The sequence below is a fragment of the Myotis brandtii genome, unplaced genomic scaffold (assembly GCF_000412655.1).
Source record: "Myotis brandtii unplaced genomic scaffold, ASM41265v1 scaffold32, whole genome shotgun sequence".
NCBI classification, from domain to species: domain Eukaryota; kingdom Metazoa; phylum Chordata; class Mammalia; order Chiroptera; family Vespertilionidae; genus Myotis; species Myotis brandtii.
Window position 1 is genome coordinate 8,553,996 of NW_005362269.1, and position 16,157 is coordinate 8,570,152.

The 16,157-nt window shown below is 50.3% G+C and overlaps 1 protein-coding gene across 1 annotated transcript in view; it reads right to left on the bottom strand.

The window, feature by feature from the left end:
- CCNJL (cyclin J-like) overlaps positions 1-16,157 on the bottom strand; it is a 49,717-nt gene that overhangs the window by 4,126 nt on the left and 29,434 nt on the right. The window contains exons 4-5 of the mRNA XM_005870560.2: positions 3,198-3,500; positions 1,516-1,675 (exon numbers count right to left, since the gene is read on the bottom strand). Of these exons, the coding sequence (XP_005870622.1) occupies positions 1,516-1,675; positions 3,198-3,500 (463 nt within the window). The remainder of the gene's footprint in view (positions 1-1,515; positions 1,676-3,197; positions 3,501-16,157) is intronic.

The window sequence follows — 16,157 nt, forward strand, 5'->3', positions numbered from 1 at the left end:
TCCGACTAACCCCAGACCTCAGCGTGGATCTACGTCTTATAAAAACCTCTTCTGACCCCTCAAAACTAGCCTCGCTGACCTGTAGCCCCTGCACTGCCCCTCCTCGCAGTTAACACTCCAGGTGATAACTTCCGGGTTACTACCTGGCCCCCCACCGTGCTGAGTGTGACCTCCAACAGGGAGGGCCCATCTGCTCCCACTCCCCCCTGCACACGCCTGGCACAGCGCCCACCGAGAGGGCAGAGCTCCCGGTGCTTAGATGAGCACTGCCTCTGCCTTCAAGGCCCTCCCGGCAGCTCCGTCCCAGCCAGGTCACTCCTGAGCTAGCAGACCCCAAGCAAGTTGCCCATGAGGCCTTAGTTTCTCCATCTGTGAAGGGGAATGTAAGAAAGGAGCCAATAGGGGCTGCAGCAGGTCTGAGAAGGGGGCCATCCCAGTGTGACAGCCATGAAGGGGCAGGGCTGGCGGCTAAGAATCCAGAGCACCTGACAGCACTCAGACCAGACCGTGTTCTCTGGCTTCAGCCCTGGCCACTGTGGCCTGATTGGTTGGGTGCACAAGGTTACCGGTCCCATTCCAATCAGGGCACATGCCTGGGTTGTGGGCTCAATCCCCAATAGGGGGCGTGCCTGAGGCAGCCGATTGATGTTCTGTTCTCGCATTGATGTTTCTCTCTCTGGGTCCCTCTCCCTTCCTCTCTCTCTAAAAATCAATAAAAAATATTTTAAAAAACAAACTAAAAAAACATAAAATAGAAGGCACAGGTTTTAAAACAAGGCCCGGGGCGTGAGAAACTAACATTTCAGAGGAATAAGACAAGGGCAGCTACTGGCAAAGCTTCCCACATGAGGAGACCAAGAAGTGACTCTTTGGGAACCTGGCCCCGGGTTCAGTGGGGCTGTGCACATAGGAGATGCTGCCTCCTGTCAGGTGCAAGAGGGACTGGGTGCAGCCAGGTAGGACCTTTCTGTCCTATCTGTCCTCCTGAGGTCGCTCACCACTGAGCTCTTCCACTCTGATGTCAGTTTCATGATGCTGGGTCTACGATGCCTTTAAGCATCTTCTCTGACTCACTGAACGTTTTTCTCCCCAAGATTCCCAGGGATCCTTGCAAGGAAGTGGTGGCCTCTTACGTTAAGCCACTCTGGGCTTAGCTGTGGTTGGCTTTGTGGCCACATCTGAGAAAGCAACTTATAATGAGAGTCCCTGCATTTTGATCATCCATAAGGCTGACTGACACACTGGTACTCAGATCAAAGAGCCCAGACATGCACACAACCCCTCTTCTCCCTCACTCCTTGACCTTAAAGCTGCAAACCCAAAGCTAACCAAAATAAGAAGGACCAACTCCCCAAACCCCAATTCTATCAGGAGTCACCACGGCCCACATTACGTGAGACACTAGCAGGGAGACCCACCATAAGCCTCAGACTTCAGGAAATCGCCTGAACTGGGCCTCAGGACAGGTGGAACCTCAACATTTCAGAAACCCAGAAGGACTGGAGGGGAACTTACACCAGAAGGATTTCGATGCAGGTGCTGAGATGTTCCAGGGAGTAGTTTGAGATCCTCTGCAGGTCTCTGGTCCAGTAGGGAGAGAGCTGAAGGCAAATTCTAGAAGCCCCAACGCAGGCTGCAGCGACCACAGAAGGCTGGAATTTGTAGAAAATATGATCTGAAAGAGAATCAGAGGCAGTCAGCGTCATAAAGCCAAGCCTGGAAGCTGGGTGCCCTGCCTGCCTTGTGCCCCCTAAATCAGTAGACAAATGATTAGGTTCAAGGCTATTCACTGCTGTGACACACACACACACACACACACTCTCTCTCTCTCTCTCTCTCTCTCTCTCTCTCTCTCAATGAAAAAGTGGAAACAGCATGAAGTTCTTGAATCTTAAGCACCCTGGCTCTCAGTCTGGGACTTCTGATGTCAGCCTGGGGGCTGCAATGGGTTTGCTGATGGGCTACAAAACATTTGTCCTTACTTTGGCTGTTAGGGGTGAATGACATGTCATTTCAGAAGCTACTTATTAATAACAATAAAGCCTGCATCCCAGTAGGCACTCAATAAAAATCTGTTGAATAAATGAATGTAGGAATGAGTAGCTATCGAAGTTTGATATTCCTCACTCAAATTGGCTTTACTGAAGTATGACTGACAAATAAAAACAGACCATGTGAATAAGGTGTACCATGAGATGCTTTCGTATACGCAGACCCCATGAAATGATCTGAGAAAGCTTAACGTCCCACTAAGATATTTTGTGAGTTGGCCTGTACTACTTATGTGCAAAGGCAAACTGTTGAAATCCCTACAATGTTCCCGAATGATACTTGGTTATCGGTGCATTGTCATGCTGCCTTAAGTTGTTTGTGATTTTCAATGATTTCAATACTTGCCTGTTATAGTATGAAATTAGTCAAGGTGGTATTATGGCTACAGGTACAGTCAGTTACAAAGTAAGACTCCCCAGGTTCAAATGTTAGCAATGACCCTCAGTAAGTTACTTCACCTCTTGAGCATCAGTTGAGGAAACCGAATAGCAGAAATGACTTTTATGTGAAATTGTTGGGAGGTTTGAATGAGATAATGTGTGCAGAGCACTAAAATAAGGTGCCAGGTACACAGTAAGCACTCAATTAATGCTGGATACCACACCTCCTGATTCTGTTACACATGACAAATTTTGGGTTGTGGTGGGTTACTGGGTGGCTGTATCAGTTGTATTTCTGACCCAGTATTTCACCTAACACCTAGATTTTAAGACACTGGGAAGAGTGAGATCTGAATACAAGTCCCTAATCAGGGTAACTGAATTGCTAGAGCAGATGTAAACACAGCCCCCTCCCCCACCCATCTGTGTGATGACAGCTCTTCCAGACTGACCTATCTGCACATCTGTCCTATTTAGATCATCCGCAAGTTGTAGGTTACCATAAGAAACATTAACAGGCAACCAGAAGGTTATATAATACCAGTCGCCTGTAATAGGCTGCTATTTCTCTTTTACACATGACTGGTAACATTGGGTGAATCCTTGTTCCTTTCCTGTTTATCCCTCGCTAAGTGGGAGTGATCTGGGTGGATGGGCTCCCGTCGGTAAGAACTCCCTAGATGGGACATGCATGCCTCTTGGTGCCACCTGATCCTGGCCCCTGGGTGGTGGGGGAGGGGTCACAGGTCCCGACACCAGGCCCACCTTGCAGGGTGACCTCGAGGAAGTAGTGGGCATACTCCTTGAGGCACTCTTTGGTCTTGCGCGCACAGGTGGTGGGCCAGCTGTGGCAGTGCTGGTCCTTCTGGCTGACGGAGGCCAGGAGGTAGTAGTCCAGGAAGTGGGCAGGTGTGGGCAGGCAGAGGTTCCAGTTGAAGGCCGCCAGCAGCAGCAGCTCCGTGCTCAGGAGCTCCTTCTTAGTGAGGCTGAAGTTCTGGCTGCTCAGGATCCTCGTACTGTTTATCTGCTCCAGCTTGGGCACGTGGTCTTCCTTGTCCTCGAATTTACCTGTGGGAGAAGCAGAGGTCACCAGATGACAGTACTGGCCTGCACCCAGGAATTTAGTAAAGATCCACCTTCAAGTGCCTGGACGGTGCCGGCAGAGAGGATAGAGAACCAAAAGGCCCCGCTGCCGAGCAAGTACGAACATAGACACTGGACCTGTCAAACCTGGGCTCAAATCCCCAAGCCACCACTTCCAGCTGTGTGACCAGGCACAGGTATCTCACCCTCTCTGTGCCCCAGTACTCTCATCCGTAAAGTGGAATCTAGACCCCAGAGACAATGACAAAATGCATTCCAAATGTTCAGAACAGCATGTGGAACACAGAAGGTCCTCACTAGCAGTCAGAACAGCGAGGGCCTGAGGAATGAGGTGGGCTCTCCTGTCTGGTCGTAACTAATTCACCCCAGGAGCAGCGGTTCTCAACCTGTGGGTCGCGACCCCTGAAAATACATCCTGCATATCAGACATTTACATTACGATTCATAACAGTAGCAAAATTATAGTTATGAAGTAGCAACGAAGATAATTTTATGGTTGGAGGTCACCACAACATGAGGAACTGTATTAAAGGGTCGCGGCATTAGGAAGGTTGAGAACCACTGAGAGGGTCAGGCCATAGTCATAATGACTCTGCCTATCTGACCCTGTCCTCCCCCCACCCCTCCCCAGATGTGGAAAAGCCCTTCAACAGCTCCCTGTTGTTCTTAGGACTGAGTTTAAGCTCCACCCGTGGGTTTTTATTTGGGGTGCTCTCAGAAACAGGGAGCTGTTGGGAGGTGAGCCTCGGAAAGACTGGTAGGTGGGAGAAGACAGGAAAGAGACGAAGCCCCAAAGGGTCCTGCATCAAGCGCATCACCACTGTGGACGCCCGGAGCCGATCCCTACAAGGAATTCTGAGGAACAATGCAGAACCTGAGCCTTGGTCAAGGGAACGCCCGGCGGGCATCCTCAGACAGAGAAGCAGCCGGTGGCACTTGGGGGTCGGGCCCACCGAGGGTCGAGGTGCTGGGGCCATGGGTGGAAACTGGCAGCCTCCACTGGGGGAGGCTCTGCAGGTGGGGCTGCTGGGGACCTCCCTGCCTCACACCCTCACTCCGGGGAAACTGCTCACACCCGGCTGGGGCCTCTGTCACTGCAATTCTCTGAGGGCACCGTGCTCTCCTTGCCTACGAGCCTCGTCTACACAGCCCTCTGTCTCAAGTTCCCTGCCCCACCCCCTCCTCACTCAGCCAACCTCACCTCGTTCTCCACCTTCAGAGTCACTGCCTCCTGGAAGCCTTCCCTGACCACAGTCCCCACGTTCTGCCCAACCCCCCCATCAGACAGGAAGCCCTGCGTCCCAGCCTCGCTCTGGTCACCTGTGGCCCCCAAGCCCAACCTCACTGGGTGCAGAGCAGCTGCTGAGCGAGTGTCAGAAGAGGCAGCTGTGCTCAAGCACACGTCTGCCACTGAAGGGAGCAGCCAACGTGTCCGCACACCTGTGCACAACTGCCAGCGCTGCCGACCCAGTTCTCACGGGGCTTCCGTGCCGCTCAGGAGAGATAAGGAGGGAACCACCACAGGCTGCCCTGCAGCAGATGCGACAAGTCCTCAGCAAGGCTCAGGCGATGTCACTGAGAAGCCCGTGTGCCCATCTTCTTGGCGAGCCCGACAACACCCACTAAGTGGACGAAGGTGGCATGACACCAACCTCTGGTCTTTGACAGGGAGGAGCTGAGCGAGTGGAAATGCACAACACGGTGAGGAGCGGAGAAGACTGCCCACCGCTTCCTGAGTGGCTTACACCCCATCTCCTTTCGGAGCCCTCTCCATCCACACACACACCTTCCCTCGCCGTACGTGCAGGGGCCGCTCAGGCAGGTAAAGGCAAGGTCAAAGCTGCCCGAGGGGAACGAGCCTCTAGTACAGCCCTGGGGTGGGGCCTGGCCTCAGTCTCATGCCCTCCATCCCAAGCACAGGATCCAGCCCCATGGAACTCAGACCCTCCTCCAGCTGGGAGTGTTGGTCCCCTCACCTACCTTATCATGGGTCCTCCAGAACTCAGTTCATTTTTAAAAAATATGTTTTTATTGACTTTCAAAGACAGGAAAGGGAGAGAGAGAGAGAAAAGCATCAATGATGAGAGAGAATCATCGATCGTCTGCCTTCTGTATGTCCCCCACATCCCCTGAAACCCGGGCATGTGCCCTGACTGGGGAATCGAACTGTGACCTCCTAGTTCATGGATGCTCAACCACTGAGCCACACAGGCTGGGCTCCAGAGCTCAGTTCGGAGGCCACTGGATGTCACCAAGGCACTTCTCACGCTCAGATATTAATTGAGCATTAATATTCCTGGGCAGCAGGTCTAAGCCTCATGAGGACAGGAACCATGTCCCACCCATTCCCTGCTGTGCCCCCAGGTCCCAGCACAGTCCCCGGCACACAGTAGGTACCCAATGAGTATTCACTGAGAGAAGGAATGGTTGTCTCTGGATAGTGAAGTTTTAGGCCATTTGAATTGTCCTCTAATGAGCTCTATCTGTATTCCCTATCTTTTTTCTTATAATCATGTATCTTTTGTGCAATTAAAAATATATATATATAAATTTTTTTAAATTTTATTATTTTTTTGTGTGTGCAAAATTGTCAATGTTTTCCTGAATCTTGTACTGAACTATTCACAGGCACTCGACACACAGGAGCTCTTTTCTTCCCAGCAGCAGAAGGAGGCGTGGTGAAGGTCAGAGTACCAGCAGAAACATGCCCTGTGCTGGGGGTGGCATTGCTGGCAGCCAGCAATCTATAATTTTTTTAAATTTTATTATTTTTTTGTGTGTGCAAAATTGTCAATGTTTTCCTGAATCTTGTACTGAACTATTCACAGGCACTCGACACACAGGAGCTCTTTTCTTCCCAGCAGCAGAAGGAGGCGTGGTGAAGGTCAGAGTACCAGCAGAAACATGCCCTGTGCTGGGGGTGGCATTGCTGGCAGCCAGCAATCTATTCCGACTGGCAGATGCACTCAATCAGATTAGTGTCCTCCCAGCCCCTGGTGCTTTGCAAACCTTTCAGAGCTCTGCTTGTTCCCCAGCCACCAGGCGCAAGAGGATTGCCGTGAAATGGAAGGGGCCATGATTACCGAGGAGGCTGACTGTACCTGCTGCTTCCTGGGGACCCACCGTGCTACAGGCCAGAGCCAGGCAGAGGGGGGTCTGAATCCGCAGTGTGCTGGCTCTGAACCTAACACACTAAACTCCACAGGCCTCCACTTCCCACCCAGGAGCATGCCCAGGTGCAGATGGAGTGGCCGTGCGGAGTGGAAAGAGCCTCAGTGCCCAGCACGCAGAGCTGCCCCGAGCCCTCGGCTGGAGTCCTAGGCTGGGCTGGGCACCGTGCTTCATGCTCGACACCCACTGCATCCTCTCAGGTAGGTTCTGTTCAGACCCCCAGAGACTCAGAGACAGCACTCTGAGAACTCGACTCCTCACTTGGGAGCGACCTCACAGCCCCGGCTCTGAACTGCTGGCCAGCCGCCCCCAGCTCAGCGACGATTCCCCAGCACCAAACATTCCACAGCCAGGAAAGAGTTTACGAGTTTCCTGGTGTTGCACGTGCCTGGCAGACATTTCCTCCCCTTCTCCCGTGACTGTGAGTGGGGTCAGTCCTTTGTCCACAGCGCCGCCACCACCAAGCGCTGCCGCTCAGCTGCCTGCTCCTGACCGACAAGACAAACGGCACTGATGCCTGGAAGTCTTCAGGCAGGACCCCCGGGGAAGCACGGGGGACAGAAGTCTGTCTTTCCAAGTCAGACAAGAGCCACAGACTCTCTTTAACTTGTTCGATGTATTTGGAAAATTTTCAAATCCACAGAAAAGATTTATGAATTGAGATGACCCTTCACCCCGATTCACTAATTGATTGATGTGTGTGTGTATGTGTGTGTGTGCGAGAGCGGCACAAAAGTGTGTATGTAAATACTGGTTCTGCTCAATCATTTCTAGTGAAGTTGCAGATGTGACATGCTTCCCTCCCCCTCTCCTCCCATACTTCAGCATCTATCCTGAGGTCATTTTCCTACATAATCATAATGTTATTAGCAATCCTAAGAACATCAGCATTAATGCAATAACATTTCCTAATATTCAATTCATATTTGACTTTCTGCAAGGGTCCCAAAAATATCTTTACAATTTTTTTTTTAAAAAAGATATAGGATCCAACGAGGCTCACATAGGGTCTTGAATGATGGATGATTCTCATCATTGATATTTCTCTCTCTCTCTCTCTCTCTCTCTCTGTGAAATCAATAAAAACATATTTTAAAACACACACACACACACACACAAAAACAAACAACTCTTTGGATTTTTGTAGTTATCAGAGGGCAGAGGGGTGCTTCCTACTCATCCCCAAAGGGGGAACTGCTCACACCTTCAGCAGACAAGAGAGACAGATTTTAAGCAATTTGATGGGGAAGCCAAAAAACTACTCCGAGGCCAGCCCCCTCTAAAAGGCTGTTTTACTTTGCGAATGTCTTTAGTCCCATTCTCTGTTTTTCATGACACTGACTCTTTGGATGCATCCAGGCCAATTGTCTTGTTAAAAAAAAAAAAAAAAAAGACAAGACCGGAAGACTGGTCTCCTATTCTGGACTGTCTGATTGTGGACTGTGGGCTCGACCCCCAGTAGAGGGCATGCAGGAGGCAACCAATCATCATTGATGTTTCTATCTCTCACTCTCCCTTCCTTTCTGAAATCAATTAAAAAAAAAAAGAGGCAGAGAGTCCACACAGCAGGATGTGAGCTCCAGAGGGCAGGGCACTTGCAGGCCAGGCTCCACCACAGCCCTGCAGGCAGCTGAAAGCCCAGCAGCCCCAGGGAGGGGAAGCCTCAGAGGACTGGTTTGTATGCCCTACACAGCACACTCTGCTCATTCTGCTAACAACCCCGGGGCTGGCAGTGTTTTCCACATTAATCAGAAGCTCAGAAAGGTGGACCTGCCCCCTCATCCAGCTGGCTGGTAAGGGACAACATTAAAATAAGTCTGGGTGTCTGCTCCATGAGGGTGGGGCCACATCTGTCTTCTAGAACATTCCAGATCCCCTTCACCTAGCACAGCCTCTGGCATAAAGTTAATACTTTAAAAAGCTGTGTTTTTTTCTTTTTTTTGGGGGGGGGGGGGTTGGGGTTTTTAAATGTTTGATATGTGGTTCCATTTCTGGTCAGGGCACAGTTTCTGGCTCAATCCCCAATAGGAGGGCATGCAGAAGGCAACTGATGGATGATTCTCATCATTGATATTTCTCTCTCTCTCCCTCTCCCTTACTCTCTCTGAAATCAATAAAAATATATTAAACACCACACACACACACAAAAACAAACAACTCTTTGGATTTTTGTAGTTATCAGAGGGCAGAGGGGTGCTTCCTACTCATCCCCAAAGGGGGAACTGCTCACACCTTCAGCAGACAAGAGAGACAGATTTTAAGCAATTTGATGGGGAAGCCAAAAAACTACTCCGAGGCCAGCCCCCTCTAAAAGGCTGTTTTACTTTGCGAATGTCTTTAGTCCCATTCTCTGTTTTTCATGACACTGACTCTTTGGATGCATCCAGGCCAATTGTCTTGTTAAAAAAAAAAAAAAAAAGACAAGACCGGAAGACTGGTCTCCTATTCTGGACTGTCTGATTGTGGACTGTGGGCTCGACCCCCAGTAGAGGGCATGCAGGAGGCAACCAATCATCATTGATGTTTCTATCTCTCACTCTCCCTTCCTTTCTGAAATCAATTAAAAAAAAAAAGAGGCAGAGAGTCCACACAGCAGGATGTGAGCTCCAGAGGGCAGGGCACTTGCAGGCCAGGCTCCACCACAGCCCTGCAGGCAGCTGAAAGCCCAGCAGCCCCAGGGAGGGGAAGCCTCAGAGGACTGGTTTGTATGCCCTACACAGCACACTCTGCTCATTCTGCTAACAACCCCGGGGCTGGCAGTGTTTTCCACATTAATCAGAAGCTCAGAAAGGTGGACCTGCCCCCTCATCCAGCTGGCTGGTAAGGGACAACATTAAAATAAGTCTGGGTGTCTGCTCCATGAGGGTGGGGCCACATCTGTCTTCTAGAACATTCCAGATCCCCTTCACCTAGCACAGCCTCTGGCATAAAGTTAATACTTTAAAAAGCTGTGTTTTTTTCTTTTTTTGGGGGGGGGGGGGTTGGGGTTTTTAAGTGAATGAATAAGTGGCTCCAAAAGTTCAGTTTTCTAAACCACAAGTAGGACATCTCTAATATAGTCACAAGGATCCCTGAAATCCCAGTGTCTCCACAAGGAAATCCCAGGGATGAGGGGGTCAGGCCAGTTGCAGCCCCTCCCCATCTAACCGCCCTACTCCCCACAAATACTCTTGTCTTCACCTTGCCCTCTGCTCATGCTGTAAAGTCATTCAACCCCATAACTTGTCCCCTAAGGGGCTGCATGATCAACAGGACTTGGTTTCCAATGAGAGAACTGAAGTTGAAGAGTGAGTCTCCACCAGTATACTTTCTATAGTAAAGGATACCCAACGCTGCCCAAACCAGCCTGGCCAGTGTTGCTCAGTGGTTGAGTGCCAACCTATGAACCAGGAAGTTGTGGTTCCATTTCTGGTCAGGGCACAGTTTCTGGCTCAATCCCCAATAGGAGGGCATGCAGAAGGCAACTGATGGATGATTCTCATCATTGATATTTCTCTCTCTCTCCCTCTCCCTTACTCTCTCTGAAATCAATAAAAATATATTAAACACACACACACACACACAAACAAAACAACTCTTTGGATTTTTGTAGTTATCAGAGGGCAGAGGGGTGCTTCCTACTCATCCCCAAAGGGGGAACTGCTCACGCCTTCAGCAGACAAAAGAGACAGATTTTAAATCAATTTGATGGGGAAGCCAGGAAACTACTCGGAGGCCAGCCCCCTCTAAAAGGCTGTTTCACTTTGCGATGCAGCACAGAGGGGCAGAGCGCACTCTGACGATGACCATCTGGGCTCTAGGAGGCTCGGCCACCTGCCAGCTGTGTGGTCTGGGGCAAGTCTCCACCTCTGGGGCCTGTGCAATGTGGACAGAAGCAGACAGAATTGTGGTGAGGATGGCATGAGGGCTCAGCGTGCTGAGGAGGGTGCTCAGTGCTCAGCAACACGGGATCCAGCTCAGCTTTATAAACCTCCGCTCGGTTCAGGACCAACTGAGCCATCACCGTCACAGGCGCAGACAGTTCAGTTTCCAGACAGGATTTGACGTGGGGGAGAGAGAAAGCCAGGGACAGAGTAGGCAAACCCTCCAGCTACAAGAGCATTTTCATGGCGGTCTTCAGGGAAGGGAGGAAGCTGTGAAGACCAAAGGAGTGGGGAGCAGGGAGCATCCCCCCACTCTGCCCTGAAACACTTGCTGCAGGAATGACAGAGATCTCTGGCCACCCCAGGGATCTGAAAGTTATGGAATGTTCTGGAGAAACAGGCCTCCAATCCCAGGCTCAGCTCCCTGCCCTCCTCAGGAAACAAAGAAAAGGCTCCTTTACTGTGCCTCACTCCTTCCTCTTAAAAGTAGGGCTGTCCTGTTCAAGGCTGCATCTTGGGAATCTGGGACACAGTAGTCCTTGACAGATAATGAATGAATGAATGAATGAATGCACATGTCTGACAGGTTGGATCAATTCCTAAGTACAACTTTGGAAACAGGCTACAGTTGAGGTTGCAGGTCACTTTTTCCTTCAAGGGGAAGCTGTAAAAAAATGCCTCCCAGGTCAGAGGTTGCACTCGGCCAGCTGGGTCACACACACTGGCTTCCCTGCTGGCTTTGAGGGCTTCCCTGTCTCAGGATGGAGCAACTGGTGCGGTGACTTCACACGGTGGCCCCGGCAAATCACTGACTCCTCTGTGCTCTGCTTTCCATGGGACCCAGATAATTTCACTGACTGCCTAAAAGCAGGGGCTGTGGGCCCTGGCCTGTGTGGCTGGGTTGGTTAGAGTGTCGTCCCATAAACGGAAAGGTTGCAAGTGCAATTCGTCAGGGTGCATACCGGGGTTTTGGGTTTGGTTCCAAGTCGGGGCACGTAAAGAGGGCAGTCAATCCATGTTCTCTCTCACATCAGTGTTTCCCTCTCTCTCTTTCCCTTTCTTTCTCTTCTCCCCTCTCTAAAATCAATAAGCATATCCTCAGGTGAGGAGTAAAATAATAAATAAAAATAAAAGCAGGGGCTGTGGGGCAGGGGGCACTTGTCATACAAATAGTTTGGAGCTTTGGAGCCAGGGTCGAGCCAGGGCTCTGTGCGGAGACAGAGTTGCCTCCTGTAAGGAAAGTCACTGCTGTGCAGAACGTTCACACCCAGTTCCATGGGGGCTGCTCTGGACCAGACGGGGCCGTGTATCCAGGAAGAGCAGAGAGTGAGTCCTCTGGGCAGTGCCAAAGGCGTGGGCATCACAGGTCCCGGGCCCCTTTTTTCCAACCTCTGCTGGGAGCAGGAAAAGGAAGAGAAGAGGCAATCTTGGCCATTCCCGTTAGAAGGAGAACCGCTCCAGACATGAGACCCAGTGCTGAAGGCTAAAGTTTCCAGCCAGGTCAGCTACCATGTGGCTCAGAAAGCGGAGTTGGGGTCCCCCAGCAACCTCTCCACTGCTGGCCGAGTCTTCCCGGTGCAGCCATGTTAGGAAGTGATCTGCTATGGCAAAGGCCACTGTTGTACAGTGGCTGAGAACAAAGGCTCAGGGACAGCCCGGCCAATAAAAGAAGGGAAAAAAATCAGTCTTGCAAACAAATAAAGCAATACTTTAAAAAATACAATAAAATATATGGTATATATTTTCTGTCAGGCCAGCGTGGCTCAGTGGTTGAGCATTGACCCATGAACCAGGAGGTCATGGTTTCCATTCCTGGTCAGGGCACATGCCCCGGTTGTGGGCTCGATCCCCAGTGTGGGGTGTGCAGGAGGCAGCGATCAATGATTCTCTTTCATCATTGTTGTTTCTATCTCTCTCTCCCTCTCCCTCTCCCTTCCTCTCCCTGAAATCAATAAAAACATATTTAAAAACAAAACTCAGGGACAGCTCCGTGGGTCCCCATGCTAGCCATGCACCCTGGGGCCAGTTATCTAACTTACGGGGTCTCAGTTTCCTCCTGTCAACTGGGGGAAATAAAACTGCTTACTACATAGAATTGTTTTGGGGATTAAATGAGTAAATCCATGCAAAGAATTCAGACTACTGCCTGGCACATAAACATGCATTAAATATTAGCCATTCCATGATCACTGAGGCCAGAATCTGTCCTCCTCCCTCAAACTCTGATTATATATTAAAAAACGTACTGAGCTTGCAACTAATTTTCCTTTTATTCTTTATATTTTTTTCTATATTCCAATTTTCTACAAGAAATAGATATTACTCTCCCACTATGGAAAAAAGAGTTTAAACTTCTCAGAAGACAAGAAGCGACTGAAGGGACCCTAGAAGCCAGAACTGGCAGAGTAACTGCGAAAGAAGGTTCTGGAACGTGGGTCTGCCCTAGTCCAAGACTATCCTGGCATAAATCTGCTTTACAAGTGCCCACAGGTCAGGAGGTCTCAGACTTTCCTAGAAGAGTTCCAGAAACCCAACTTGTCAGTGACAAAGAAGAAACTTCCTGTCTAGACACTGAAATGCTTATAATTAAAACGACGACTTCGGAGGCAGGGAGAGGCATGCTCCTTGAAGACAGCCTCGAAAATTCAGGCAAACACCACTACCCGAAAAACAACCGCTCCCTTCCCTCCCCTCCCAGGGTGTGACAGGCTGGTGTACTTCCTTCGGGTCTGCGAGGGGTTTTAAACCAGCCAAGGCTGCCTTGCTGGGACTATCACAACCAATGCCGACTGGGCCGTGGGTGCCCAGCGAAGGGTGGGCTGTCGTGACCTGGGGAGTGACCTCTCCACCGAGGGGAGTCTCCTAGGTGAGGCAAGGATGAGTCATTCACTGGAAAACCCTCTGGGTGGGTCTCCCAGGGAACAAAAGACCTAACGAATAAGGACTCCAGGGCCCTCCTCCACATCAGCAAGAGCAGGAGAAGGGGTATAATGCAACCCTGGGCGTGTGTGAACGGGGGAGAAGGTCCTACAAGACACAAGCATTCACTACAGATAGTGAGTTCAAGGTTAAAGCGAATAAAAAACAAACAAAAACAAACTCCCAGCTCCAGCAGCCACACGGCATGCAGCACGAAGAGCAGATAAATGCCTGACGTCAACGTCCCGGTCATCTTCCCGCTAACTGGGTGAGCCAGGCTGTTCTAACAGGAAGGACACTTGGGTTTTTCTTAGAAGGGCAATTAGCTTATTCTTGGCATGGACTCAGAGACCTGTGGGCAATGCCTGGACTGAAGGCTGCTTCTTTCAGACAGTGACTTGGTCTGTGATGTGTTCCACTGTCTTCAGGCTCAGCGCATAGTAGGTACATGTGTGTGAAAAGAATCCTCTTCGATGACAAAGACTGTATACATTCCTTCCATTCACTGCCGTCTCCCCGGCGCTGAACACAGCGTCTGGCATATAGCAGAGGCCGAATAAATGTTCTTGAATGATTTACCTGTGTGGGGTCAAGGGCTCCTGAACACTGCATGTTCAATGAACTCATGCAGGTTAAGATCCCCAACCCCCTACACACAAAAAAACAACAACCCTGAGAGCCCAGAACCCCAGGGCCTGGACAAACAGGTCTGGGCAGCAGACTTGCTAAGACAAACTGCACAGTTTCTGAGTTTCCAGCCCAGCCAGCTGTCTGACAGGCACACACACAAAGTCCTCCCCCCAAAATAACTCTAGACCTGCCAGTCTGCAGAGATGGAAACAGGAACTGGAAAATCACCATGTTCTCGCCTGCTGCGCTGTAACCCTGCAGCCCAGGGCCTGGATCCGTGCAGCGTGGCCTTCACGTGACGGACCACCTTTTCCAATCCACCCTGTGCTGGGTGACCGCCACCAAGATTCCAGGGAGGAGAAGGTGCCCCACGGATGTTGCAGCAGCTTTCAGGGGAAACAGTCAACGATTGGCACATTACATGCACGCATTCAACATAAGCCCTATCCTGACTTTGGAAATGTGAAACCATGGCCTGGAGGAAATGTATTCCTTGACGGGGGGCACTCTCTTATGAGAGTTAAATTATCTCCTGCCCGGGGACAGCCACATTTCCTTGCAGATTTGGGTTTAATCCTGCAAGCAAATCTCACGCTCTGTCCGAAATACACCCCTGGAAAAGGCCGCCCAGTCAAACCACCCCGTTTGCAGGTGCTGCTTACAATTTGTGCCCTGGAGGCACCCCGAGCATCCCCCGAGTGGAGGGCTCATGGGCTTTACCTCCCGGAGGAAGGAAGGCAGCGCCCTTCTTCATCCTTTCTACCAGGAGGGATTAAGACTACTTTCAAGTTTCCAAAACCTCCACCGGGTAGTCCCATCCTGCGCCTCCGCCCAGCTGTCAAAGAAGCTGCTTCTCAGAAGCAAGTTGTCAAATGATCAAAGCCGGGGGACAGAAGGGGCAGAGAGGGGAAAAGGAGGGATGCAGGGGGCGGTGCTGGGGCGGGAAGGTGGGTTACTGAGAGAAAGACAGGCCCAGCACACAACCACCCGGCAGGCAATGGCTTTCACTGGAACCCGCCCTACGAGATGTGGCTAATAAGTTCTGGTTTCAGGAGCCTTCAAAGCAATTGGTCTGGGAACGGATTCCTGGCCTGGACATCCCAGACCGGATGGGGCAGAAGGACAGAACGGGAATGCACTCCCCAGGGGAGCACAGAAGAAACGCCACCCGTGGACACTGGGGAGGGGCCGGGATGCGGAAGGGACAGCACACCACTTCTGATAGTTTGTTGTTTAGGTGGAAGGCATGGCTCCAAATCTCCCACAAATTAAGTCGAATTTAAGAAAAAAAGGGATCTCGTCAGTGTCGGTTTTGTTGCAACCTCTGCAAGGCATTTTAGCGCTAGCTATCAAAATCTTAAATGCACACACCACTTGATCCAAACAATTCCACCTCCGGGAATTTGTCTCACAGACATACTTACTTAAGTGCACAAAGATATAGGAGAAAGGACAGTTGTCATACTATGCATAGCAGTAAAAAAACAATGTCCATCTAGCTGTCCACTGACAGAGGGATCATCAAATGGGCGGCAGTGTTTCTATTACAGAACACTCTGCAGTCAAAAAAAGGAGTAAGGCACCCTAGAAGGTTTAGTTCAGTGGTTAAGGCATTGGCCCATGTGTGGGAAGCAACCAATCCATGTGTCTCTCTCGCGTCGATGTTTCTCTGTCTCTCCCCCTCCTTTCCACTCTCTCTAAAAATCAATGAAATAATATCCTCGGGTGAGGATTAACAAAATAAAAATAAAGTAAGTAAGGTAAATCCACACACACTGATGGGAAAGATATTCTCTAATGTACTATGAAGAAAGCACTGTAGGTATTAACCCAGTTGTGTGATATTTAGTTGGTTCTGATTATTCTCAGTAATTATGTTAAAGTCTCTACAACACTGAGCTAGTGAATACTGCACACACTCCTAGGGGGAGATACAGGGTCAAGTTCCTGAGAGCCTCTGATCAGAATTATCAATACACTAGAGGCCCAGTGCACGAATTCGTGCACGAATTCGTGCACTGGTGGGGTCCAACTGGCT